This window comes from Chlorocebus sabaeus, chromosome 17, assembly GCF_047675955.1.
Source record: "Chlorocebus sabaeus isolate Y175 chromosome 17, mChlSab1.0.hap1, whole genome shotgun sequence".
NCBI lineage: Eukaryota > Metazoa > Chordata > Mammalia > Primates > Cercopithecidae > Chlorocebus > Chlorocebus sabaeus.
In genome coordinates this window covers 39,761,518-39,788,948 of record NC_132920.1, presented here as the reverse complement: position 1 = coordinate 39,788,948, position 27,431 = coordinate 39,761,518, and the positions used below count along the sequence as shown (strand labels likewise).

Sequence of the window (27,431 nt, the reverse complement as noted above, 5' to 3'; positions counted from 1 at the left end):
GAACATGGAGGAGGAGAGAGGAATTGAAGATATGCAAAGAAGTGAAATAAAATAACTTGATTATATCCAGCACCTTGGATTTTATGTAATTTGAAAAGAAATGTGAATCATAGAAGATTGGTGTACTCTTCGTTTTCCTAATTGAGGAGATGAAGCCCAGAGAGGTGTGACTTGGCCAGTGTTTCAAAACTAATTGGTTAATGTTAGAACAAAGATTAAAAACCAGATATTCTCGCTTTCATGGCAGAGTAGCAAAAAGAGCTTCAAAAGAAAATTTTTGTTGTTTTTTTTTGGTTGTTGTTGAGACGGAGTCTCGCTCTATCGCCCAGGCTGGAGTGCAGTGGCGCGATCTCAGCTCACTGCAAGCTCCGCCTCCCGGGTTCACGCCATTCTCCTGCCTCAGCCTCCTGAGTAGCTGGGACTACAGGCGCCCGCCACCACGCCTGGCTAATTTTTTGTATTTTTAGTAGAGAAGGGGTTTCACCTTGTTAGCCACGATGGTCTCGATTTCCTGACATCGTGATCCGCCTGCCTTGGCCTCCCGAAGTGCTGGAATTACAGGCATGAGCCACCGTGCCCCACCAAGCTTCAAAATTTTTATAGTGGGGCCTAGAGAATTAAGGAGTCATTGACTTTAAAGGAGATTTCCATTAGAAAGTTTGACTGAGTGATGATAATACATTTTACATAGATAAGTTTACTGTCTAAGGATGTCATACTAGGTGTTTATATTTACAATAAATTCCTCAGAGGTAGGAAGTATGCCTTACTTGGTTTAGTAGTCTCTCTACTGCCTAAGCCAGAATAAGTCCTTAATAACTTTTAAAAATTATTGGTTGAATTGAAACTGTGAAGTAGACATTTTGAAATGAGAGTGTAGAGGGAGAAGAACAGAGCATGAGCTCTTTTCATCTGAGTCTAATCGACATGGTTTGGTGCAGCCTAATGAGAAAAGTCCATTGAACTCTTAAGAGAGGTAACGTAATATATAGAAAAAAAGTACTTGATGAAAAGTCAGGAAATTTTGCTTCCAGTCCCAGTCCTACAGTCTTAGGTAAATTATTTCATTTTTCTGGATTTCTCTATTTATAGAATGTGGGCATTGGATTAAGTAATATTTAACAATCTTTCAGCCTCCAATGTCAAGAGTTAAAAAGACTGGTGACCTTCACAGGAGACGACTTAGTCGTTGAGTTTTCTATCCTTCACAAAAGAAGAAAAAGTGATTTCAGTATTTTCAAATGGGCTTCTTTTAGAAAAGAGCAAGCCTCTTGAGAGCAAGCACAATGCCTTAGTCCACCCTGTGTCCTCCGCATTTCTCAACGTGACTGGCATTCAGCAGTCATTCTCAGTGCTGGTCAGATCGTCTCCAGAGATGTTGCTAGCTTTCATCTTCAATGACTTCCCCTCCTTTAGTAGCTTTGTCCTCTTGTTGGAGAGTTCACTGACTCAAGTTAGAAGTGACTTCAGTTATAAAACAGTTGTTTTCAAGAAACTTCCACACACATACACAAAAGTGGTCTAAAACAGTTCTTCTTCTTCTCACATTTTGGACTGTAATTACTTGATGACAAATACCATTAAAATAAAAATGTCATTAAGAAAGAAGACTCCCATATCCAAGTCAATAGTCTATTACTTTGAATATATTCACTACTATAAAATTTCAGAACAATTCAAGAATTGGATAGCCCTTTGCTGTGGAGATAATGAGGTTTGACTGGTATTGAATCTGCTAGTTTTCTGAGGGCCTTAGAAGAGTTTGCCTTTTACTAAGATGATAAAATAATTATTTTTAATGAATTTTTTATGCTGTACTTGGATTAGATTAAGCATATGTGCTATTAATTACACACTCTTGAACTGGGGCACACTATAACTCTGAAATTCTAGCTGTCTGGCTGACTGATTTCATTGTTATGAGCTGAAATGTCTCAAACACTTTGAATGCCTTCTAAACATAGTAGGGAAAATGTCTGTTGACCTTGGTCCCCACTTGTAGTCATCCATTTGAGGGACAATGGCAGTATACCCATTTTATCTCTTTTGCATTCTTGTACTAGGCTTAACTATATAAAATCAAACTCAGGGTCATGTCGGTGCTGCACAATAATAGCCATCAGTAACAGCTTCCTTACCATTGAGTGACACAGCATCCCCAAATATCACCTGCGAGACGCTCTTTTTACATACACTCTGCCTTTTCTTTTCTTTTCTTTTCTTTTTTTAACATTCTAAGGTGTACCACTTGTCTGCTCTTGCAGAACTTTTGCCTATAAACTGTCTGTGGATTTTGTATATATTATGCCAGGGCACTAAACTAAAGTCATTTGCTTTTTTGCAAATGTTGCTATAGTCATTTGTTTAGTAAATATGAGAAATACCAACATCTAAATTAATAATCAAAAATGATTATCCAAACTTAACCAAGATGAAATACATTGTTGTTCAATAACTATTATAGAAATTGAACTCATAATTTTGTAAGTTTCACAAAATGAAATCTTTAGGCCTAGATGGTTTCACTGGAAAATCTACCAAATATTTAAAGAAGAATTAACACCAATTTTACATAATGTCTTTCAGGAAATAGAAGAGAGAACAATTCCCAGGTTATTCTATGAGTCTTGTATTGCTCTGATACCAAAACCAGGCAAAAATTGTACAAAAAAACAAACAAACAAACAAAAACTACAGACTGATATCTCTCATGAACATAGTTCAAAAATCCTCAACAAAATATTGGCAATTGAATCAAAAAATGTATAAGATGAATACTATATCATGACCAAGTGAGATTAATTCTAGATTGCAAACCTAGTTCAACATTTGAAAAGCAATCAGTGTAATCCACAGGCTAAAGAATAAAAATTATATGAAGCTCAGAAATAGTATTTAACACCCATTCTTGATAGAAATCTCAACAAGTTAGAAATAAGGAGAATCACCTCAATTTGTTAAAGAGTATCTACAAAATCCTACAGCTAACAAATATGTAATAGTGAAAGACTGAATGTTTTCTTCCTAAGATCAGAAACAATGCAACAATGTCCACTCTCACCACTCTTCTTCAATATAGTATGGAAATACTAGCCACTGCAGTAAAAGAAAAACAAGAAATAAAAGACATACATATTGTCTACTAAAATATCCCAAAGAATTTGCAGTCTCTTCTGAAACAAAAAAGAAGCAGAGGGAACACGTTCTAACTCATTCAGTGAGCCCAGCATTATGCAAACACCAAAAGCAGACAAATGCATTATAAGAAAGGAAAACTCAGGCTAATATCTCTTGTGGCCACACATGCAAAAATCTTCAACAAAATATTAGTAAATTATATTCAAAAGTGTATAAAAAGAATTCTATACTACAGCCAAGTGAGATTTATTGAAGGTATGTAAGACTAGTTCAACATTCAAAAATCAATTAATGTAGTCCATGGCATGAACAGTCTAAAGAATAAAAGTCATATTATATCAATAGATGCAGAAAAAATATTTAACAAAATCCAACATCCTCTCATGATACTCTCAGGAAACCAGAAATGGAGGAAATGTTCTCAACTTGATAAAGAATATCTATAAAATGCCAATAGGTAACATTATATATAATGATGAGAAGCTAGATGCTTTCTCCCAAAATCAGGAACAAGGCAAGGATGTCCCTCTCACCACTCTGATTCAACATTGTACTGGAATTCCTAGCTGGAATTCCTAGCCAATGCAATAATACAGGAAAAAGAAATTAAAGTTATTGAGAAGAAAGAAATACAACTGTCTTTGTTGACAGATGATATGATTATCTATGTAGAACATCTCAAAGAATTGACCAATTCCTGGAACTCATAAAGTGATTATGGCAAGGTTGCAGAATACAAGTTAATGTACAAAAGTCAATTGTTTTCCTACATACCAACAATAAATAATTGGAATTTGAAATGTAAAACACAATACTGCCTACCTTCGCATCAAAAAAATGAAATACTTATGTATAAATCTGACAAGATATGTACACGATCTATATGAGGAAAACTGCAAAGCTGATAAAATAAATCAAAGAATATCTAAATAAAAAAATATTCCATGTTCATGGATAAGAAGATTCAATATTGTTAAGATGTCAGTTCTTTCTCACTTGATTTGTAGATAAAGTATAGATCAATTTAATCTAAAGCAAATTCCTAGTAAATTATTTTGTAGATGTCAATATAATGACTACAAATTTTACAGGAAAGGCAAAATATCCACAATAGCCAACACAATACAGAAGAACAAAGTCAAAAGACTGACATCACCCAACTTCAAGACATACTATAAAGATGGTAATTAAGGCGGTATGATAATGGCAAGAGAACTGACAAATGTATCAATGGAACAGAATAGAGAGCCCAGAAATAGACCCTTAAAAATATAGTCAACTGATTTTTGACAAAGAAGCAAAAGCAATTCAATGGAAAGGGGATAGGCTTTTTTATAATTAGTACTGGAGCAACTGGATATGCACACATGAAAAGAATGAATCTAGACATGGACCTTATACCTTTCACAAAATTAACTTGAAATGAGTCATAGACCAGAATGTACCATGCAAAACTATAAGTCTTCTAGAAGATAACATAGGAGAAAATCCAGATGACCTTGGGTTTGCCAATGAGTTTTTAGATGCAACACCAAAAGCATGACCAGTGAAAGAAAAAAATTATAAGTTGAACTTTATTAAAATTAAAACTTCTGTTCTGTGAAAGACACTGTTAAGAAAATGAAAAGACAAGTCACGGGCTGGGAGAAATTAATTACCAAACACATATCTGATAAAGATACAAATATACAAATAATTTTTATATCTGAAATATACAAAGAATTTTAAAAACTCAACAATAAGAAAATAAATGCACCAATTTTAAAAATGGGCAAAATATCTGAATAGCCACTTCACTGGAGAAGATACACATATGGCAAATAGTGTATGAAAAGAAGCTCAACATCACCTGTCATTAGGGAATTGCAAATTAAAACAGTGATATACCACTACTTACAAATTAGACTGGCTAAAATCTAAAATACTAACACCAAATGCTGGCAAGGATATGGAGCAATGGGAACTCATTCATTGCTGGTGGGAATGCAGAACGATACTACCACTTTGGAAGACAAATTGGCAGTTTCTTAGAAAATTAAACACTTTTACCATACAATCCAGCTACTACATGCCTAGGTTTTTACCGAAATGAGTTGAAAACTTATGGCTACACAAAAACCTTCCCACAAATACATATAGCAGTCTTATTCATAATTGCTAAAAATTGGAAGGAACCAAGATGTTCCTCAACAGGTTAACAGATAAACTATAGTACATCCATATAGGGGAATATTATTTGTCAATGAAAAGAAATTAGCTATTAAGCCACAAAAAGACATGGAGGAAATGTGAATGCATATTGCTAAGTGCAAAAGTTAGCATGAACGTCTACATACTGTATGATTCAAACTATATGGCATTCTGGAAAAGGCTAAACTGTAGAGACAGTGAAATGATCAGTGATTGTCAGAGGTTGAGGGGGAGGAGTAGAAGAATAAATAGGTGAAGCACAAGGGGTTTCTGGGTGGTGAGATTGTTCTATATGATACTGTAATGGTGAGCACATGATGTAACACATTTGTCAAAACCCACAGAATTTACAGTAAAAAGAATGAACCCGGATGTAAACTACAGGCTTTAGTTAATAAGATGACAACAAAAAGGAATGAACTATTGAGACAGTCAACAACTTGGATGAATCTCCAGGGAAATATGTTGAGTAAAAGAAGCCAATCCCAAAAGGTTTACATGCTGTATGATTCCAGTTGGTGAACAGATTAGTGGATACAGGATTAGGGAGGGGAGGGGAATGGTTGGACAAGGTCAACACAAAGGATCCTTGTGATGATGCAGTATTCTGTGTCTTCACGTGGCTCTGGATACACAAACCTACCCATGTGATAAAATTGCATAGAACTAAATGCATACACAGACACACACAAGGGAACATAAGCAAAATTGGGGAAATTACACAGAATTAAATATTAAATGCACACACAAACACATGCAAGTGAATACAAGCACAACTGGGAAAATTGCATAGAACTAAAATTATACACACACACATACACATAAATGAGTACAAGCAAAACTGGAAAAATCTGAATAAGATTGGTGGATTGGATTGCCAGTGTCCTGGTTGTGATATTTTAATACTATAGTTTACAAAGGATCCTTGTGATGATGCAGTATTCTGTGTCTTCACGTGGCTCTGGATACACAAAGCTACCCATGTGATAAAATTGCATAGAACTAAATGCATACACAGACACACACAAGGGAACATAAGCAAAATTGGGGAAATTACACAGAATTAAATATTAAATGCACACACAAACACATGCAAGTGAATACAAGCACAACTGGGAAAATTGCATAGAACTAAAATTATACACACACACATACACATAAATGAGTACAAGCAAAACTGGAAAAATCTGAATAAGATTGGTGGATTGGATTGCCAGTGTCCTGGTTGTGATATTTTAATACTATAGTTTTGTAAGATGTTACCGTTGGGAAAAACTGGGCAATGGGTGTATGAGATTTCCCTGAATTATTTCTTATAGCTATATGTGAATCTACAATTATCTCAAAAGGTTTAATTTAAAAAGTAATTGGCTATATATTTGTATATAGACATACATATGCATATACACACATATGTGTATTAAACCTATTCTGTATTTAGAAATTTTTTAGTGTTTCAAATGAAAATAGAAATTCTATTTTTGAAAGATTCTTATGTCACATGCTATAAAAGGAATATAGTTAGAATCTAAGTTTGTCTCATGAAGTAAAACAGGATAACTGTTGGTCTTAGCTGTAGAGAAAATAGTCACCTTACTTTAGTATAATTTTAGTATTCCTAAATAGGGAAGCATATTCCATTTAAGATTCTATGATTGTCATGGTTATTACTATAAAAAGGAGCCAGTAAACTCCAGCATTCAGTATTGAAATCTTGGCTGTGTTATATTTTTTGAATAATTTGTCATCAAAGGGGAAAATGTCTCCAAATGTTACATTTAAGTTACCACATTTCTAATACCTACTGGATAGAAAACACTGCTAAGTGATGCAGAAGTTACAAAAAAATTAATGCACAGTCTCTGCTCTCATGGCTTACAGTCTAGTCATGTGAATTCATTCATGTATTCAGCAAACATTTGTTGAGACCCAACTTTGTTCCAGACATTGTGGTAGGCACCATGTCTGCTAACGTAGTCCCTGTTTCCCTGGAACTCATAGCAGAGAGGATAAAGCTAGTATAAAATAGCATAAGGTGGAGTATGAAAATCATTGTAAGAGAGCCAAAAAAAAAAAAAAATGACAAGAGCTCACAGGAGAAAGAAATCACATCAATGCCAGAGATCAGGCAAAGATTCATAGGGAAGATGGCAGATGAAATCATCCTTGAGGGAAGGAGTAGGACTTGGGGCAATGCAGTGTCGCTTTTGTGTGGAAACAAAGATAGAGAAGTTGAAGCATAGGGCTTGTTCTGTGACAGTTAGTAGACCTGTTTGACTGGAACCCAGTAAGGGACTAGGCAGGAGCATTAAGACTGGCAAGGTATAAATGCAAGGATTTGGCAGGCAAGGTGTAGCCCTTGGAGATTTTGATTCCAGGACATAGCATCATTGGAACTGCCTTTTAGGAAGAAAAATCAGTTAGTAATGTGTAGGACTGGAATGAGGTGGATAAGAGTCAGAGCATTGTGGGAAGTTACTAGGACTGCTTAGGTGACAGCAGGAGTAAAAAACAAAGGAACAAAATTGGAAGGCATCCTAATCCAGTGGCTTGAAATTTAACTAAGTGTAAGAATCACCTGGGATGATTGTTAAAAATGCTCATTCCTGGCTTCCATCCCCAGAAAATTCAGATATGGTTGAATAAACATCCCAGGCGATTCTAATGCAGGAGGTTTGCCTTAATCCCTTCCCTCATCCACCTAGGGGAAGTTGTTTTCTGAAATACCAGGAAAAGCTCTCCAAAGAGGATAGCAAATCAATATTTACTGAGCACTTATTTTATGACAGTTTTTATGCTAAAGACTGTGCATACATTATCTCATTTAAGGAAGTAGGTATTATAATCCATGTTTTATGGTTGACACAACTAAGGTTCACAGAGATTGTGTGATGTTTCCTCAAGATTTCATGTCTGCTAAGAGCTAGAACCAGGATATTAACCCTGTTCCATTAAACATCAGAGCTGGGGGTGCTGATGTTCTTTCCTAAGAGATCCGTGTCATATCCCAGTATTCCACCTGAACTCTGAGCAGACTGCGGTTTCTAGGTTTCTTTAGGCCTCTGGAGCCACTTGTGTCAGTCTGAGTGAGCCAAATCTTGTCCATTTCAGCCCCATCTGGTGCATGTCAGACTCTCTGCAAAAGTCTGAAAGTAAATGTTCTTGGCCTCAAAGGGCTCTGGTTCTAATAGAACAGACTCATAAACTGATCATTTCAGTTGTGCATAGTAAGTGACAAGATGCCCTAGATTCTGTGGGGGCAGAAGAGAGGAAATTGATTTCAACCTGGGGGTTCAGAGAAGACTGGAGTAGACTCCACCACATTATGGTCTCCGACCTCAGCTGGGCCCTCAGCCTGCTGAGCAACACATTGAGGTGCCTGGTGCTTTTTGTTCCCATCCTCACAATGATTTTATCAGATGTTCATCTCTTTGGTCAACTACTCCCTGCCCCAAATCTCTTTGAAACCCATTGTATCCCTATCTCAGAAAGAATATAGAAACTGTCAAACATTAATTTCCTCAACTTCCTGCCTGTCACCCTTTTTCTCACTTACCTACTTTCCTCTAGTCTCAGGAGCTCTGTCCTTTTGGAAGCCAGTTCTCCCCCATACACTTTGGACCTTCCTTGCATCAGGCCTAAACCTGTTTTGTTTGGCCTACACATTTTGTGTTTAAAATGTTTTTACTTAGTGCTTTTAGATGAGGCATGCATCCTCCGGTTCTTACTACTACCTTTTGCATTACATGTTTCATTTGTGTTATTTTTTTCTGGCTTCTATGGGGATTTGAGGGGACTCCTAGGCCTATAAGCATAGATCTCAAAGTTAAAGCTAACTCCAGTCTTTTATTAAGTTGAGTTAATTACTGACACAGCTGGAATGGCAGCCTCTTGAGGAGTTGGGGGTGCTTTCCTGTAGGATGATATGAGTAACCAGTGACCAGTGATGTTAAGTCCTACTCTATGTCTTGGCCAGGGACTGTGTACCTTGAAAACTGAAACACTGCCAGTGATCATGATGAAGGGAATAGAAAGCCCCTCTAGCCTGAAAATGACATAATTCCACACAAAGTCTAGCCCGACCTACTAGAGTAGTAACAAGGGGGAAAGCTTTCTTCCTCTACTCTCAATAGCCAGTTGAAGGAGATTGTTCTCAATATCAGAAATGTCTTAGACAATTAGGAGGTTTTCTTAGTCAGCTTGGGTTGCCATAACAAAATACCATGGACTGGGTAATTTAAACAACAGACACTTACTTCTCACAGTTCTGGAGGCTGGGAAGTCCAAGAGCAAGGTGCTGGCAGATTTGGTGTCTGGTGAGGGCTCTCTTCCTAGCTTGCAGACTGTTGCCTTCTCGCCTGGTGGGAAGAGAGAGAGAGAGCTCTTGTTATAAGGATACTAATACCATCATGTGATTGGGACCCCACCCTCCTGACTCATTTAAACCAAATTACCTCTCAAAAGCCCCACCTCTAAATATCATCACATTGGGAGGTAGGACTTCAACATATGAATTTGAAGGGGACACAAACATTTAGTCCATGTAATAGGAATGTTAGATTTCACCAACCATTGCCTGATAAGTGATGCATGGATGGATGGGAAGAAACAGCTTCAGTGTTTTCACTTGTATATCTGGAATGTAGAAATATGTCTGTGATATTTAGAGCTTTTAGTGACATGAGATTAATTAATGACAGGAAAAACACTGTCACCTCAGTCTATTCCATTTTCCTTGTGCTTTGTGTATAAACAAATGCATACACTTTCTTCAGCCATTAAGAGGTGAAATACACATTCTAAACTGTATATTAGTATGGATTTGTTTTGCTTCGACATATTGTCCTGTTAGTCTCCACAATTGCTTTATGAATTGATTTATTCTGATAGGATGCCATTTTCAGAATCTATTCTCAATTTTCGGTATATAAAGTAAAACCTTGGGATTATTTGAACAGTTTTGAATGATTCTAAGCTTGCTTGATCACTTTATTCTGTTCTTTAGAAAAATGTACAGGGTTTAGAAACACATCTATTATAGCTCAACTGACAGAGAAAAAAATTATTACAACCTTTTGAGAGTGTTAATACCATGTATACCAACAATTTACCATATTGCAAGAATCTCAATTAGCTCTTTTGATTTTAATTTTTATTATAAAGAATTTAAGCTGTATTTGTCTCTTCAGTTAACTTACCATTTAGTTGGAAAATGAAATATACACATGAAACACCTGAAGAGGCTTCTGCACCACACTCGACTTTCCCACTAATAATGTATGTACACGCGAAAAGAGCATACACAAGATTTAGAGCTGCAGTCGTCTCGTAAAAGGAGCTCACTTCAGCCAGTTGTTTCCTGTCACTACCTACTCAGGCCACTTTTAACACCCCCATCTCTGCTCCCACAACCCTCAATGGTTTCTTACTTTTCTGACGTATGGCAAGTTCTGACTGAGCCAAGAGCTGACAGTGCTGCAGAGGTGGGAGCAGAGCTGAGCTGGCCTGAGAGAGGGGACACATGGGAAGAGCCTTTAGAATGAAGTCTAGGTGAGGGAAGTGAAGAGATTACATCAGTTGGCTGGAGCAGTTATCTGGGTCAGGTGATGAAGGTCACAAGCAGTATATTAATCTCCCTGCTCTGGAACTTCCATAGCAGTTAGCCTATGTGTGATTCTGCAGTTAATTGTAATTGGCTTTGTGTTTTTATATTGAATAAAATATAGTAGTTGAAGATGTTCTACAAAATGAAAGTTAGTTACTATGAAACAGAGATAAGACTGATGGTATTCAGACCAACTGGCCAGCTCTTATCTATTAGTATTTATCTAACTCGATCTAAGAAGCAAGCTCTAGGAATAATCCATTTAGAAAAGTAATGGCTAAATAGATCTCTTTTACAATAGAAAAATAAGGTAAAATGCTCAGGAAATGTTCAAGAACTTTGTGAACAAGATAGTACATTTTTCTGTGAAAGTAAAAGAAGACTTGAAAATAGATAGTTATTAATCTGTTTCTGAGTGTGCAGTGTGAATATCTTAAAGGGGTATCCTCATATTAATGCATAGGTTCAATGAAATTCCAAACAAAATCACAGAGGCTTTAAAAAACATATATATGATTCCAGAGTTTATCTGAAAGGATAGACAACCAAGAAGAACAAAGAAATTTTCAAAAAGTGGAAAAGTGAGATAAAATTAATGACATTATCTGTTCAAATTAAGTAAAAATTCTAATAATGAAATCATGTTATACTACTTCTAAATTAAATAGATGAAGAAAAGCAAACAGATTAACCCAGAATCATATTCTATACCATGTAATCATTTAATATAGGTAGAGGGAAGAATTCTTCAGTCAACAATATTGGACATTTGTGTTAGTAAATTAACAACTGCAGGTAATAGCAGCCTAACTTACAATGGCTTAACCAAATAGTCTGTTCCTTGCCACACCCCAAACCTCACCTCTCCCACACCACCACACCTTAAAGATTCTAAAAATAAGCAGGGAGGGTTGCTGTGGAAGCTCCAGGATGCCTTCAGGGCTTCCTTCCATCAGTCTGCACAGCCATTCTTAGTGGGCAGCTTTAGTCATCGTGCAAAATGGCTGCCTCACCTCCAGCATCTCGTGCACATTTCTGGAAGGAAACAGGCACCTGCTGCCTGAGGCTGCTCATGTTCAGGAAGCTCCATCCAATGACTTTCACTTCTTTGTCACTGACCAGAATTTTGTAATATGGGCAGCCGTGGTTGCAAGAGAGTCTGGGAAAGTCTAGTGTTTTTAAATAATTCCCTGAACAAAATCAAAGCCTAATAATTAGGGAGAAGGGGAGGACAGATCCCATACACGCAGCCTGCATCATGACCACACAATCATTGATGGAGAGGAAAAAATCCATTTAGAGCCCTCATTTCATTCCATCAACTCATATCCCAAAACAGTAGAAGAAAAGGGAATTTTTATATACTCTGTTAATTTGGAAGGACTTTAAGCTTAAAAATGACAGAAATAAAAGATTCATACATTATGACAGTTTAAACTTTTATATGTTAAAACAAAATTTCTAATACGTCAAAGTTAAAAAGCAAGCACATATAAAATTTGCATAATAAATATAAGAAACAAAAGGTTTTATATATAAAGAACTCATGCATTTAAGTACCCCAAATAAGTAAACAAAAGACAAAACAAACAGTTGGAAATAGGTTCAATTTCTTCCTTTTTTTTTGAGCTGGATTTTCACTTTTGTTGTTCAGGCTGGAGTGCAGTGGTGTGATCTTGGCTCTCTGCAACCTCCACCTCTGGGTTCAAGCGATTCTCCTGCCTCAGCCTCCCAAGTAGCTGGGATTACAGGCGCCCACCACCACACTCGGCTAATTTTTGGAATTTTTAATAGAGATGGGGTTTCACCATGTTGGCCAGGCTGATCTCGAACTCCTGACCTCAGGTGATCCACCTGCCTCGGCCTCCCAAAGTGCTGGGATTACAGGCATGAGCCACCATGCCTGGAGAAAATAGGTTCAATTTCATTAACCATTAAAAGAATGTAAATTAAACAGAACATTTTAACCTAAAATATTAGCAAAAATTTTAAAACTAATGTTCAGTGTTATTAAAATAATAGTGAAACAGGCACTCTCATGCAGTAGGAATGTAAATCAATATAACATTTTTGGAAAACATTTTACTGCCTACCTTCAAGGAAGCTACTAGTTATTGGATTTTAATGTGCAACATACACTACTAAGCACATTCATTCATTCATCCAATGTATTATTGTGCATCAAACATATACCAGTTGTCCTTTTAGGCCTGGGGCACAGCGATGAACAAGGAACTTAAATACATAATTCTTTTCTCAACAGTCCACTGCAGAGGTGATGTTGTCCTCAGTTTATAGAGGAGACAGAGATGCAACGAGAGTTCCTAAGATGCCAAAGACTTACCGTTAGTACATGGGGTGGGGCCAGAATCTCAGCCCAGGTTTGTCCATTCCACAGAGGGTGCTATAGGCCTCCCAGGCATGATGAGAGCCTTAAAGCTGTTCATAACTTTTGATCTTGTAATATCACCCCCAGAAATCTTCCCTAAGGAGAAAATATGAATTATTTCAAAAGCTTCAGTATCAGATATATATTGATACAGTAAAGATGTGTGTGTATATCTATATCTATCTATATCTTACCATGTTATTTAAAACAGCCTTAAATTGGAAACAACAAATTCTCATAAAAGAATGGTTAAAAAATTTCATTAGTGTATCCTAACCCTAAAATATTGTGTAACTATTTAAAAAATGTTGTAGGCTGGGTGTGGTGGCTCACACCTGTAATCCCAGCACTTTGGGTGACCAAGGTGGGCAAATCACCTGAGGTCAGGAGTTCGAGACCAGCATGGCTAACATGGCAAAACCCTGTCTCTACTAAAAATATAAAAATTAGCTGGGCGCAATGGTGGGCACCTGTAATCTCAGCTACTTGGGAGGCTGAGGCAGGAAAATGGCTTGAACCCGGGAGGTGGTGGTTGCAATGAGCCAAGATCGTGCCACTGCACTTCAGCCTGGGCAACAGTGCAAGACTCTGCCTCAAAATAAAAAAATTAAATAAATAAATAAATAAATAAAATGTTGAGGAGTGATCAAAAGAGAGTAACATGCATACATTTATAATTTTATGGCGATCTGCAAAATGTGTGTAAGAAAATTAAGGCAATATATTAACATACCACATTGTCCTTGTGGAGGCTCTGCTTTCTTGGTTCTTTCTACTTTCATACTTTTTCACAAGAAGCATGTATTATGCTTATAGTTGGAAAAATAATAAACTGTATGTTAAAATGAAAATAAAAGTAAATAAATTCAGAATTTGTAAAATGTAATATCATAAACTAAGAGGTGTATAAAGCTATTTACCTGGCAGAGGAAATGCTGTGATTTTCCAGAATTACAAATCCATTGCTTCTAGATGTATCTATTTTTATAGGTTTCCCAAATGTGGAAAACTTGCGCACATAATTTGTGTTACTACCACTATAAAATCTGAATAAGAAAGCAAGTATTAGTAAAAACAGGAGAAAATTTTCTTTGAAAGAAAGTTGGTAGCTCTAAAGAAAACAAATTTTAGTGCACTGCTCTATAATTACTATATGGAATTAGGCCAAACAAGGCATTTCATTAAATGATGGGTTATTTGTAAGCCTGGAGCATCAGAAGGAATGTGATATGGCTGAATGTTGTTAGAAATTAGCAAGGAATACTAGTGTAACAAGCACAGTTTTTTGATTATCTAAAATATTCACTTTTGGAAGAGCATGCAAATGCTGATGTCTGGCAGGTCATAGGTAAGTGTATGATAAACCATGTTTCAGTAAATTAGATTTGGGTGCCATTGATGGTTGTGAAGTGATATTGTTAGGGCATGGAATAGTTTGGTTAGATTAACATAATACTGAAAGATATTCTTATCAAGTTATTAGCCATCTAAAACTTTATTATATTTGGGGATTATTTTGAAAAAAGAAAATGGAAATAACATAATGTTTCATATTTGTGCTAAATCTTAGTGAAATGATTAAATTATAGTGACTAATAAATAAATGAGTGCAATCACCCCTGAGAAAGTGTTGGTTCTCCTGGTTCTCCTATACATTAATTGCACCTAGTATGGTCCTATCTTTGCTGATCATAGATCATTCTTGTTTGGGCTTCACATGTACATAGCAGTGGCCAACAGCTTCCAGTTATGTACTGAGTCCCTTTGGTGATGTTCATTTTCATGGCATATTGAAGCATATGAGCACAGTAAGCAGCAGACACTTCTGGAAAGTATGCAGATAGTTCCTCATTGTTGCTATGCATCCTTGACCCTTGTTGGATACACTACATTAAATGATTTTATCCATTGGTCATTTCAATTCTGTTCCTCTTCAGACAGGGAAGAAATCATATACAGATTATCAGCACTTCTGAAATGGCAGACTTATGGTAGCAGGATAACCTTAGGAGGTTGGTTAAGATCTTTGGGAATTCAAACTTATGAGAGTCCAAGTCTAATAACATTATTGTTTAGCAATAAAGGTCAATTAGAAGTAAAAATGATAATATTTAAAGGAGACATTTGCCAGTTTGAAATAAAAGAAATTAATATGGATAGCAAGAGAAATAAATATCACAAGAATTACTCAGAATATTTGGCAGTGCTGAGTTTGGACTTCTTCTGATAACATGTTTTATTTGTTAGTGTACTATATTCCTCTTCTGAAGAAGTTAGAACTTGGTGTTGTAGGTTGCAGATTATATTAACTAACTTAGTTTCTAAAACATGTTAACAGAAAAAGGAAACTCTGTAAAACATTTTAAAGAGGTTTATTTTGAGCCAATAAAAATAAAATAAAGAGAGGTTTATTTTGAGCGATCTGGTTACAGATTGGTTTTGTGCGTTTTGGAAAGACAGGAATTATAAAATCATAAATCAACGCATGAAAGGCATACATTGGTTCAGTATGAAAAGGTAGAATGTCTCAAAGGAGGGACCTAAAAGTCAGAGTTGGGTTTTAGGGATTCTTTGGTTGGCAATTGGTTGAAAGAGTTAAGCTTTGTCTACAGACTTGAAGTCAGTATACAAAGGAATGCTGAAATTGAGACGGGGGGCGTCTGTTATCTGTGCTATGATGCTACATCAGAGTCAGATTGGAAAACAAGCCACATTATATTGGGTTAATTTTTAAAAACCTTTTCATTAGATTTTATGGTTTGTAGAGTGTGACTTAACACTAGTCTGGCATGGCCTTGGGCCTTGTTTATAATTTGGTGTCTTATTGCCACAAAAAGTTTGTTCTATGAGTCTTGTGATCTCTGTTTTAACATTAATGCTGGCAAGTTGTGCTGAAACTTCAAAAGGCAGAGTGCATAATGAGGCGTGTCCAACTGCCTTTCCTGTCATGGCTGGGAATTCAGTTTGTCAGATTTTCTGGGGTCCCCTTGGCCAAAAGGGGTCCATTCACTTGGTTGAGGGGCTTAGGATTTTATTTTTAGTTTACAAATGTCATGTGATCAGCTATATTCTTCATTGTCACTGAAAAGATACGATGTTAGATAAAACTACAAAGAAAAGATACGGTTTTCAAGCTACTGGAAAGAGCTTTTGAAATATCTCACTAATGGTTAGAGAAAACGTCCATTGCTTTTAGCCCATTTTGTCTAGGTCAACACCAACACAAAAATGTGTTGCAGGTTCATGAAACTCTCCCAAGAAACCTATTTCAATTATTTACATTTTATAACAGAGGAAACTTTTTAGAAAGTTGTAATCAGTCTAAAGAAAATCTACCTTTGAAATTGTTTAAATGCAGAAAGGAGGGGTCGCCTTACATAGTTTTCCTAAAACTTTACATCTCTCTTTTTCCCTAAACCTTCACCATAAAGAACTTCTGAGAAAATCTGTTGGGGTGGGAAAAAAAAAGGATATTGAGAACTGACAAACAATGTTCTCTTTATTGAAGTGACTTGTGTTGGGACTATGTTTACAACGTGTGAAACATATCTAGTTATTTAGAAGAGCCTGGTGCACCCCCACCCGTTGTCATGAGACCCACCTGCCCTTGACATTGCTCTAGGTCACGGTGTCTAGACAGAGTGGCCTCTAGTCTGTATGACCTCAAGTCACCTTTACGTGACTTGTTAAAAGGCACCCCTGCCATCTATTGGAAAAGTGTTGCAGTATGCTGATTTTGTTAGGAGGCTCTTCATTGCCTTATGACAGACGCTTGTCATGATAACTATACAAACCCATGATGTGAATAGCACCCCCTCAGACATGGCGCTATTGTGTAGTACATGACCTATACCATCATATGGGACATTTGCAAGTAGATAAAGAATAGAAATCACCATGGCAACACTTATATATAACATGAACATTAGAAACCATGTTCATTGCAGTAATGCCCAGTAAGTTCCTGTTCAGCAAGTTGGTGGTGCTGAAATGTGGAGGTAGGGTGTCGAGTGGGGAGGATTCTTTCACTGATAGCTTCCATTATTGAGAACAAGAGCCTGCCCATTGCTCTTTATATGTGTTTCAGTCAGTTAAAAAGCGCCTACAAATTCCAACTACTTAGCCAAATGGAAAAGATTCTCTGTTTAGAGAGAAAACACAAAGCTTGCTTCTTCCCCATCATTAAGCAGGCTGAGTACACTTAGCAGAACTTTTCCACTTAGGTATCCAAGTTAAGGCTATCAGTGACTTTTCACTTGAAATCTAAATATTATAGAAACATTTTGTAGGGAAAACTGTTCACAGGCCTGTTGAAAAAAAAAATCAAATAAATAGTTTGGGGGTTTCCATCTTGGAATTAGAATGTTTATTTAAGAAACTCTAATAAAGCCCTCTTTCAAACCCATGAAAATTATAGTCAGACCAAGTGGTAGACTAAGGATTCAGGAAATAGCTATTGATTTGTGAGGGACAGAGGGAAAGAAAGGGCCAGGAAAGGAAGGAACTTGATGAGAAACTTTTTGTAATGGTCCTTATTTCCTTCAACTTTGAAAAACCATTTCACTGGCAGTAGAATTTAAAACACTCTCATTCCGCAACTACCTCTCCCAGGCAATAGGTAGTGCCCAGGGCATGGCTTAGGCTGCGTTTCTATGAGCAAAGGCATGAACATAGGTGGGGCTGACGCACTGGCTGCAAGACTTAGTGCAAAAAGGATTTTCAATGGGGGCAGGCAGGGCAATATGGGAAAGTCCAAAGCATCATGCCCAAGGGATTGGGCAGAAATCAGAAAAGAATCTGAAAACTGGCAAGAAGAGACCCTTATTGGTGAGGGAAAGTTGTGTTTCAAAGATTCCAGAAGGATGCCAGAAGTGGACTCTTTTATAGCGTGCCCACAGATGAACCCTAAGCAGGGGGAAGCCCATGAAAGAAAACTCTAACCTGCCTTTTTATTTACTTTTCAAAACCTCCATGGTCAAGAAATCAGAAAATAGTGAGAACCACATTATATTAATGCATAGTGATGGGTTACAAAAGGTAGTCGAAAGTTCTACGAAGAAACGCCAAGGGCATGTACAAAGTGTATTTTGTGACAAAGCTGGACAAGCACCTGGAAGTAAATGTGGAAGTGTAATAGTTCTGAAGTAGCTACATTGGAGATCAAAGGCTCTGAGTGATTTAGAAGAAAAAAGTAGCTTAGCCAAATATCACTGATCACGTTTAACCCTTTTTACTTTATGCATGTAATTATTCTATGTAAATATAATCCTAAATCAGTGACCCAAATAAGGTTGTCTAATAAATGTGCATGGTTAGAATTCCATACTTGCTTGTTCTCTGCATTTGCTGTTTCAGTGAAGTAATGGTGAGATATATAGGTATTAGGTGTCCTTACTATTACTTACACTTTTTGATTCGGTAATGATATAAACCCCTTGGATGTTTAGGGAGACCCGTAATTCCCAGTCGAGCGTTAGTTACTGTGTGGTTAATGTTGTGTAGCTTAGTATACCCACCAGCTGTGTGGTCAGGGAAGTAGAAAAGAAACTTCCTCTGGAAAGACAGTCCTTTTAAAATTTTCAGTGACCTTACCTATTAGTAGATGTGATTCATCAGCTTCTTCAGCTATTATACAACCAAGAAAATTAGTAATTTTACCCTTTGAGTATGAAGTGGAACTAGATGGAAAGTAAAGATAAAAAATCAGAAACCTCCTCTCCACGTGTCTACTAGAAGGGATATTAAAGATGAAGTCAGTGGCTCTCACCCTTGGCTGTACACTAGAATCACTTGGGACTTTTACAAATTCTAATACCCAGACCATACCCTGGACCAATCCAATCAGAATCTCTTAGGATGGGATCTAAGCAGCAGTGCTGTGTATGGGGGTCTGGGGGGGGGAGGGTGGGGGTGGGTATGTGTATCCACAGATAGTTCCTTTTGGGAACACCTGGATTAAATGAAATAAGGCAAGTGCCTGACATACATTTAGGGCCTAACGAGTATATACACCACCTTTGAATTGTTTCCTGCTACCCCATCTCTCCCTTTTCCAAACTTGCACAAGAATACTATTGTATCTGTCTTGGTCTTTCAAAGTGTATCACAGGTGACTTTGCCTCAGAGTTTGACAAAGGCAGAACTCTCATCTTTCCTTTTTTTCTTTTTCTTTTTTTTTTTAAGCAAGGCCTCGCTCTGTCTCCCAGACTGGAGGGCAGTGGTACAATCATAGCTCACTGAAGCCTTGACTTCCTGGACTCAAGCCATCCTCCCACCTCAGTGTCCAAAGTGCTGGGATTACAAGCTTGGGCCACTGCACCTAGCCCTTTTCTCACTTTTAATATACCATCTCATTATTTATTTTGTTACTTTATCTTCCAATATTCCTTAACTTCTTTCACCTATAAGCCCCAGAATCTGTCGGTTTAGGAAGAATCATTACTTCTGTGTCTCTAGGGATTTAATTTAGCCAAATCTTCTTGAGCACTTCAGAAAAATCAGGGTGGAAATAAAGTTTAAGGAATAAAGGGAGTTTTTAAAAATAGAATACAACTCATCCATTTCAATTCAATTCAAATGCCTTTCTCTTTTCCAAGTATTTTTAATAAGCTCACTTAAGAGTCTTGTTGAAAAATAAATAAATTACACTTGTTTTCATTAAGAGAAAATATCTTTTTCCATTTTTGCTGGTATTGTTGAGGGAAACAAAAAGGAGTCTAAAACTTGGCAAAGGAGGACATTATTAGTGACATATTGGTCACAGATGTGCTGGTAGAGCTACATTTTCTTCCTGCCATTAGGATTTTAAGTGCCCACAAATTACATATGAAAGTGCAGATAACTTTCTTACAAAAGGGAAAGATGAAAAAAATTATGATACTTGCAAAATCTTGATTTTAAAGATATTCTAAATAAGTTTTTATAAAAAAGAAAATTACATATGTCCATCTGCTAGTTTTTCTTTTAAAGGAAAAGTAGTGCTGGATGGTGCCAACATTTACTTCATGTCATCAATTCCAAATGTTTTCAACAAGTGAAGATACCTGAGATACTCTTTGGCAATACTTGTGAATAATAATATTTCCTTTCCTTAACAATTCTTAAGAAAATCAAGATGGCAAAATTTAAGAGGTAGAAAGGAACTCTCTTTAGTAACTTTATGGCTCAAATCTGTAGGCCTGTAAAGCAGAGTATGAGGAGTTGAGCCAAATTTTGTTCCATTGCAGAAAGTCCTGAAAGGACTTTAGGGAGAGTATTGACAAGCCAACTCTGAAAACAGGGTTAGGATTCACCTGGGAGGAAACGGTCTTGGCATCAGGATGCCCATTAAGGTAGTTGTAATAGATGAATGTAATTCCAGATCTAAGGCTCCAACTAAAAGGATGTAATGGAAGGAAAAGGTATGTTGTAAATGAAAAAGGATCAAGAAACAGATTTGATAGGCATTAAAATAATAATGGCAAGCTAAATATTTATTATAAGACTTCTTGAAAACTTTTTATTCACCTTGATGAGAAAACTTGATAAGGGAATAACTCCTAGAAGGATGACAGATGCCTCAATTTTCATCATGTTTAAGTTGGTAAGTGAACCAGTTTGAAATGTCATGTAAATTGAAAGTGATATGAAATTGAACAAAGGAATGAGTTCATTGCCTATGTAAGAAACTGAATCATGATACAGAAAAAAATATGGCCTAGTTTCCTGATACGTAGGTAGAAAATTATTATCTGTTTGTATTTTTAATTCAATAAGAATATGCGTTCTAAGATGATTTAGCGATCTGATTATTACAATGACAGGTGACTTTAAATCAGGAGCTTGTAATATATTTTTCAGTCTCAAAGCTATTTGATAGTACTGTCAAGGGAATGTCAGTGTTTGATTCTAATCCAGTGCTGTCTGGTATCTTGTGTGTTATTTGGTTTTATAAGTTCAAGACGTCATACTATACAGCTTTTTAAAAGCCTGTAGGGAAGACTTCAGGTTCTTTTCATTCTCAGCAGTATCTTGTTTTCTTGCTTCCCATTTGCCTAGGAAAGTGACAATACTGGAGGACCCTGATCAGAACATTCACCTGAAAAACTTGACTCTCCATCAGGCAACCACAGAGGAAGAAGCTCTGAATTTGCTTTTTTTAGGAGACACCAACCGAATGATTGCAGAGGTAATAAACTTTTCTCTGCAAGCTGTTTTTTCAACATTGTAGGATACAATATCTGAAGCCAAGGTGGAAAAAAAAGGATATAATAGACGTTTAGGGGCAACAATGACCTTAAAAATAATCTCGTCCAAACCTCACATGCAGATAAAGAAGCCTAGATCTAGAGAAGTGAGGAGACTTTCCCAAGGTCACCCAGCTAGCTAATGAGCAGGAACAGAAATCTAGACCCCTATATTCTCAGTCCACTGCTTTTTCTACTTCAGTGTATCTACCTTTTAGTTTTTATTTTTATATTTCTAAGTTTTATACAAATAGGTTTGTACATTAATGACAACTTATTACATGTCCTAGTTATAGGAAGTTTTGCGTATTTTCTAAAATTTAAAAATAGTCCATTTTCCTAACCTGAAATCATCCATATGTTAGCGTGTATTCACATATCCATATATTTTCATTTAGTTAGTGGGTTAATATGTATAAAGTACATAGAACAATGCATTGAACATAGGGAGTACTCTATGCATTTGCAGCTATTGTTGGCGTATCTGGGAACACCACCATAGTGTATATATCTCAGTGCAACATTTGGAACATACGTATATTAAAAATTATTGATTGTTAATCTGACATTCAAATTTAACTGAGTTCCTGTTTTACCTGAGAATTCTATGCAGGAGCTAGGATTGACCCAGCTTGGTCAGGGGCCCAAACTGTAACTGGTTTCTGATTGCGGATGGAGGGTTATGAAGCTCTCATCCAGCTACACTGTGGTGAAGGGAATGGGATGGTGGTGGTGGTAGTGGTGTGGGAACAGTTCCCCAAATGAACAGCTTACTGTTTTCACGGGCATTTTCTTTTTAAACCACCCTTCCAGAGTTCTATATTTTACCTTGTCTCTGATCACAAGTATTAGGTAGGGACAGTAAGCTAAAAGGATAAGTAGTCCAAGAAAAAGCTCCATCAGCCCCACGTCTGCCCTCTGGAATACCCCACCTTAGATGCAAGATAGACCGATACAAACCAAATTCAGACGGGGAAAGCATGGCATCGATATCTGTTATTATTTTGGACCCTTAGTTTTTGTTTTTGTCACAGTTGTTTACCAGTTTTGCATCAATACTTTTCAATAGACTAGCTAACTTATAAAGGTTGCATTTATGTGCCATATATATGGATTTAAGGATGCTTAAATTGTTATTTTTATCTGAAACAACATTCACATAGTTTTAAATTTCAGAATATTTTGTTTTGCTTTACAAATTTGTATTTGTGCTCAGTACTCCAATATTTTGCCCATTTGATCATTTGTGATGCTCTTATTTGTCATAATAATCGAAGATTAAGGAATAAAGGTTGAGTAAGAATTAGGGCATATGATGACAAAGGATTTAGCATGCTCCACTAAATCCTTTTCCTCCATATATAGTTTAATAAACAGCAAACCAGGAGATACAGAATAGAAATGGGTCCTGTCCACCAGTGCTTCTGAAAAAGAGAAAAAATAGATTCATAAACTGCTATAAGGAAAACAAGTAGAGGAGCCTGTTGCTGCCTCAATGCTAACTTTCTTTCAGAGGTGATCCATCCCTAGAGAAATACAGGCCTCATCCTTGCCGATTACTTTCCCTCACCTTCAGTGGGTTATGGAAAGGCCCTTAACCTGTTCCACCATGACCTCCAGTAGCTTAAAAGCTTGGCCATTTGCTTTTTCAAAGTTATACATGAACTTTAGCTAACTACATGGTTTTGGGCTGTGGTTTTGTAAAATTTTAAGGAACTTCCTTTGTGAAACTTACCTGTCTTACCACCTTACAAAATTCCAAGTCTTTTTTTTAAAATTTCTTTTAATTTTTTATTTTTTGAGACAGAGTCTCGCTCTGTTGCCTAAGCTGGAGTGCTGTGGTGTGATGGCTCACTGAAGCCTCTGCCTCCTGGGTTCAAGCCATTCTTGTGCCTCAGCCTCCCAAGTAGCTGGGACTACAGTCATGCACCACCACACCTGGCTAGTTTTTTTGTATTTTTGGTAGAGACAGGGTTTCGCCATGTTAGCCAGGCTGTTCTGGAACTCCTGGCCTCAAGTGGTCTGCCCACCTCAGCCTCCCAAATGCTGGAATTACAGGTGTGAACCACCGCACCCAGCCAGAATTCCAGGTCTTTTCCTATTACTTACTGATGAGTGTTTAATATTATAAATAGCTGAAACCTGAAGAAGTCCAATCCTAATAATACTGGTTGTGCATTTCTTTAAATGCACTGATTTCTTTAAAAAACCAAGTCTAATAGGTTTTGGTTGCTTCTGTGCTTGCTTTTGTCTTTTCTTTAGTAATAATAATTACCATGTTATAATGAGAGCCTGCTTAGTAAAAGTCTTGCCATTGTTGTAGACATGTTATATATTTCTAAATTATTTTTAAAAGTATACCCAATATTTAGCACCTTAGTTTATACCTTGAATGCAATGAAAGCAAATACATAAAAATATAAATGAAGAGTAACTGTCAACCCCTAGAAATTCCTTATTATTCACAGTCTTCTAAAAAAGCATGTTTTGGATTACAACCTAACTGTCAGAATGCAATTTGTCAGCACAGAACGAGCTTACCAGGATAAAAAGAACAAACGAATCATTTTTTTAAAAAACGAAGTTCCCAATTTCCCATTTACACAGAGGAATCCAGAAGTTGCCTTGGTAACCAGAAAACATTTGCAAAACAAAGTCTGAATAAGTGGGACACAAAGTGGAGTGCTCTTTCCTTTCATGTTCTTTACCCATAGCCAGCGTTTTAAGGAAAAGTTATTAAGAGTGGCTTCAGCCTCTTCTTTTTTATTCAGAACTCTTAAGTAATTTCAGCAATCCTACCAGTGTTTTGAATAAAACCTGATTATGTCCCTAGGATAAATTTTTTTTAAGTGAAATTGCTGGGCCAACGAGAATCAATGTTATAAAAGCTGAACTGTGTGTGACCCAGCGTCCGGTCCACCAGTAGCGAGTATAACTTGATACTTTTTTGTCTTATAGCTGAAATATTTCTATCAAGTCATCAAATCTAATTGAAGAAAGCAGTCTGCATTCGATGATCAGGCCATGCATAGTGCCATAGATAGGACCATTTGCCCCTACCTTGAAGGCATAGTCCTACCCATGGTCTAGGGCACTCTGTGTCCAAGTATGGCTCTAGGAAAACCTGCATTAGAATACCCTGTGGTAGTTAAATGATGCAGTTTCTTGGATTACATTTCTGGTTGATGATTCAGAATCTCTTCCATGTGGAGCCCAGGAATATGCATTTTAGCATTTTAAATGTGCTTAGGCTAGATTTGGGAGCAGTCTGGGCTTTACCCTTAAGAAAGCTGGTTGAAACCCACTCCCAGAGGAAAAAAAAAAAAAAACAAGCAGGTCTATATTCTGCATCCTTGTCAACACAACAACATTTGAAAATTCTGCCAGTTTGGTAGACAAAAAAAAGAAATCTTGTTTTAATTTGCATTTTGATTACCAAATTCTTTTATATCTTTATTGGCCATTTGCATTTCTGTTTTTGTTCATGTCTTCTATTTGTTTCTCTCTTGAAGTGTTAGGGTAGGTCTGATTGATTTGTTGACCCCATGAGGGCTGGAACTTTGTTCTGTTCAGCAGTTTGTTGTACTGTGTACTGCAGCTGTAGGAAGTGAATACTGTGTCCGAGGGGTCTAGCATATAATTTCTTATATAGGTATTACCTGGTGTAGTTATTGACCTGGATGGATTCTGGGGCAATAATATGCTATATCTGGTATAAAACATTTGCTGTGAAACTGCTTGCAGGGGACCTTTGGTGAGAAAGGAACACTCAGTGCCGTCTTTGGGAAAGTCCGGGGTCCCCTGGGTGGGCAGCTTTCTTGCTTTCCAAAAGCCTGGCTTCCTTTCCCATGTGAACTGTCAGGTGACTTCCTCCAGTCAGTGTTGGTTCCACTCTGTGGTTTCTTCACCATCTCGCCCAATCCCCGCCAGGTAGTGCCGAAGAGCATGAACTTTGGAGACCTTCTTTTCTACCCCTGGCTCCACCCTTTGCCAAGTGTGTGTCCTTGGGCAAGTCACTTAACTGGTCTGAACTCTACTTTCTAACCTGTAAAATGGGCATAATTATACCCACCTTCTAGAGATATAGAAACAATTGAATTAAATAACATTTGGACAGGCCCTGGAGTTCTTAGCTGGCAACTATTTAAAGACAAGACTTTTGTCTTGTTCATCTCCATTCCCTCAGCACCTGGCAACTAGTAGGTCATCAATTATTGATTAATTGTTTTGTGGAATTCATGAGGGATGAAGACCTGGTGATTTCTGGCAATAAGACCTCCAATCTCAGGCCCAGAATTGAAAGTGATTTTATGGTACACTGTGCCTATTGGTGAGTACTGAGAACATCACAGATGACTTCAACATTTTGTGTGTGTGTGTGATACTTCAAATCTTTTGAAAGAGGTTACTTTCCAAATAATTAGCCTATCAACAAAGTTTCTAGGATTAATAAATAATTTCCCCAAGAGTGATTAGAAGTCTTTATGCTTAAGTCTTTGCTTGAAATAAAAGACATACAGACACTCCCCAACTTACAATTTTTCAGCCTTACAATGGTGTGAAATTGATATGCATACAGTAGAAACTGTACTTCAAGTTCTCACACAATGATTCTGTTTTTCACTTTCAGTACAGCCTTCAATAAATTATATGAAATATTCAACACTTTATTATAAAACAGGGTTTGTGCTAGGTGATTTTGCCCCACTGTAGGCTAATAGAAGTGTTCTGCGCATGTTGAAGGTAGTCCAGGCTAAGGTATGATGTTCAGTAGATTAGGTATATTAAATGCATTTTCAACTTATGGTATTTTCCATTTACGATGGGTTTGTTGGGACATAACCCCGCGTCATAAATCGTGGAGCATCTGTGCTAGATTTATCTGAGTTGTGCTGATGTGCTTTGTAAGCTCTCAGGCTTTGCACATTAGCAAACTTTTGGATTAAGTTGTATGACCTTGTGGAAGTGCAAACAGTTGGGAGACGGGGTGTGAGTGGGGGTTAATAGGTTTAAGTGAGTTATAGGAACAGCTGTTCTTGGACGTGTTGTCTAATAACATAAGGATAGGGCAGGAAGGAAGGAGTAGCTTTATTGTGTGATTGTGTTTGTTAACACAACTTCAAGCCCGAATCTCCTTGTGTGGTGTGTGTGGAAAACAAGAGGATTTTGGTTGCAATTAGTTCCAAAGTCATTAAAGGGATATTGACTAACACATCCTCACACATTTTTGTTTGAAAGATATGTTAGTTATACATAATTAGCAAGTTTGTTATAAAATTTGTGAACCTGGTTAGAGCAAAATATACAACAGGCAAACTACATTTTGGCCTTGATCTTATTACAATAAGAATGGCATGTTTAGCAGGGTGCAGTGGTTCACCTTGAATCCCAGCTACTCAGGAGGCTGAGGCAGGAGAATTGCTTGAGCCCAGGAATTTGAGGCCAGCCTGGGCACTATAGTGCAACCCCACCTCAAATAAATACATAAATAAGAATAGCATTTTCTTCTTATTAGGCCCTGATAAGTAGCTAGAAGCCTTAGTGAAAGATATATTGACAATTCTAACCTCTTTTCTTATCTATTATATATACCTACTAGGTATAGAAGAAAAGAAACTTTAATTTTGAGCACTTACTATATGACAAGTATTTCTTTCTTGTTCTCATAATTTACATATGAGATACATGAGAAACAGACAGTGTTCTTTAAATAACGCTTCTGTCTTATAACACAGTTTGCATTCTGCTCTAACCTGATTTAGTGGTATTACATGAACCATGAGATTTGATCTAAAACATCGATTAAAATAAAAGAGTGGTCTGGAACAGCTATTATTAGAACTTTAAGATTTATATACTCCATATACATTATCAAAATAATAGT

General features: G+C 37.0%; 1 protein-coding gene across 2 annotated transcripts in view; it reads left to right on the top strand.

Annotated features, from left to right (window-relative positions):
* KIF6 (kinesin family member 6) overlaps positions 1 to 27,431 on the top strand; it is a 392,212-nt gene that overhangs the window by 98,102 nt on the left and 266,679 nt on the right. For both annotated transcript variants that reach the window (XM_007972706.3, XM_038006040.2), the window contains exon 6: positions 21,360 to 21,489. In XM_007972706.3, coding sequence (XP_007970897.3) covers positions 21,360 to 21,489 — 130 coding nt within the window. The remainder of the gene's footprint in view (positions 1 to 21,359; positions 21,490 to 27,431) is intronic.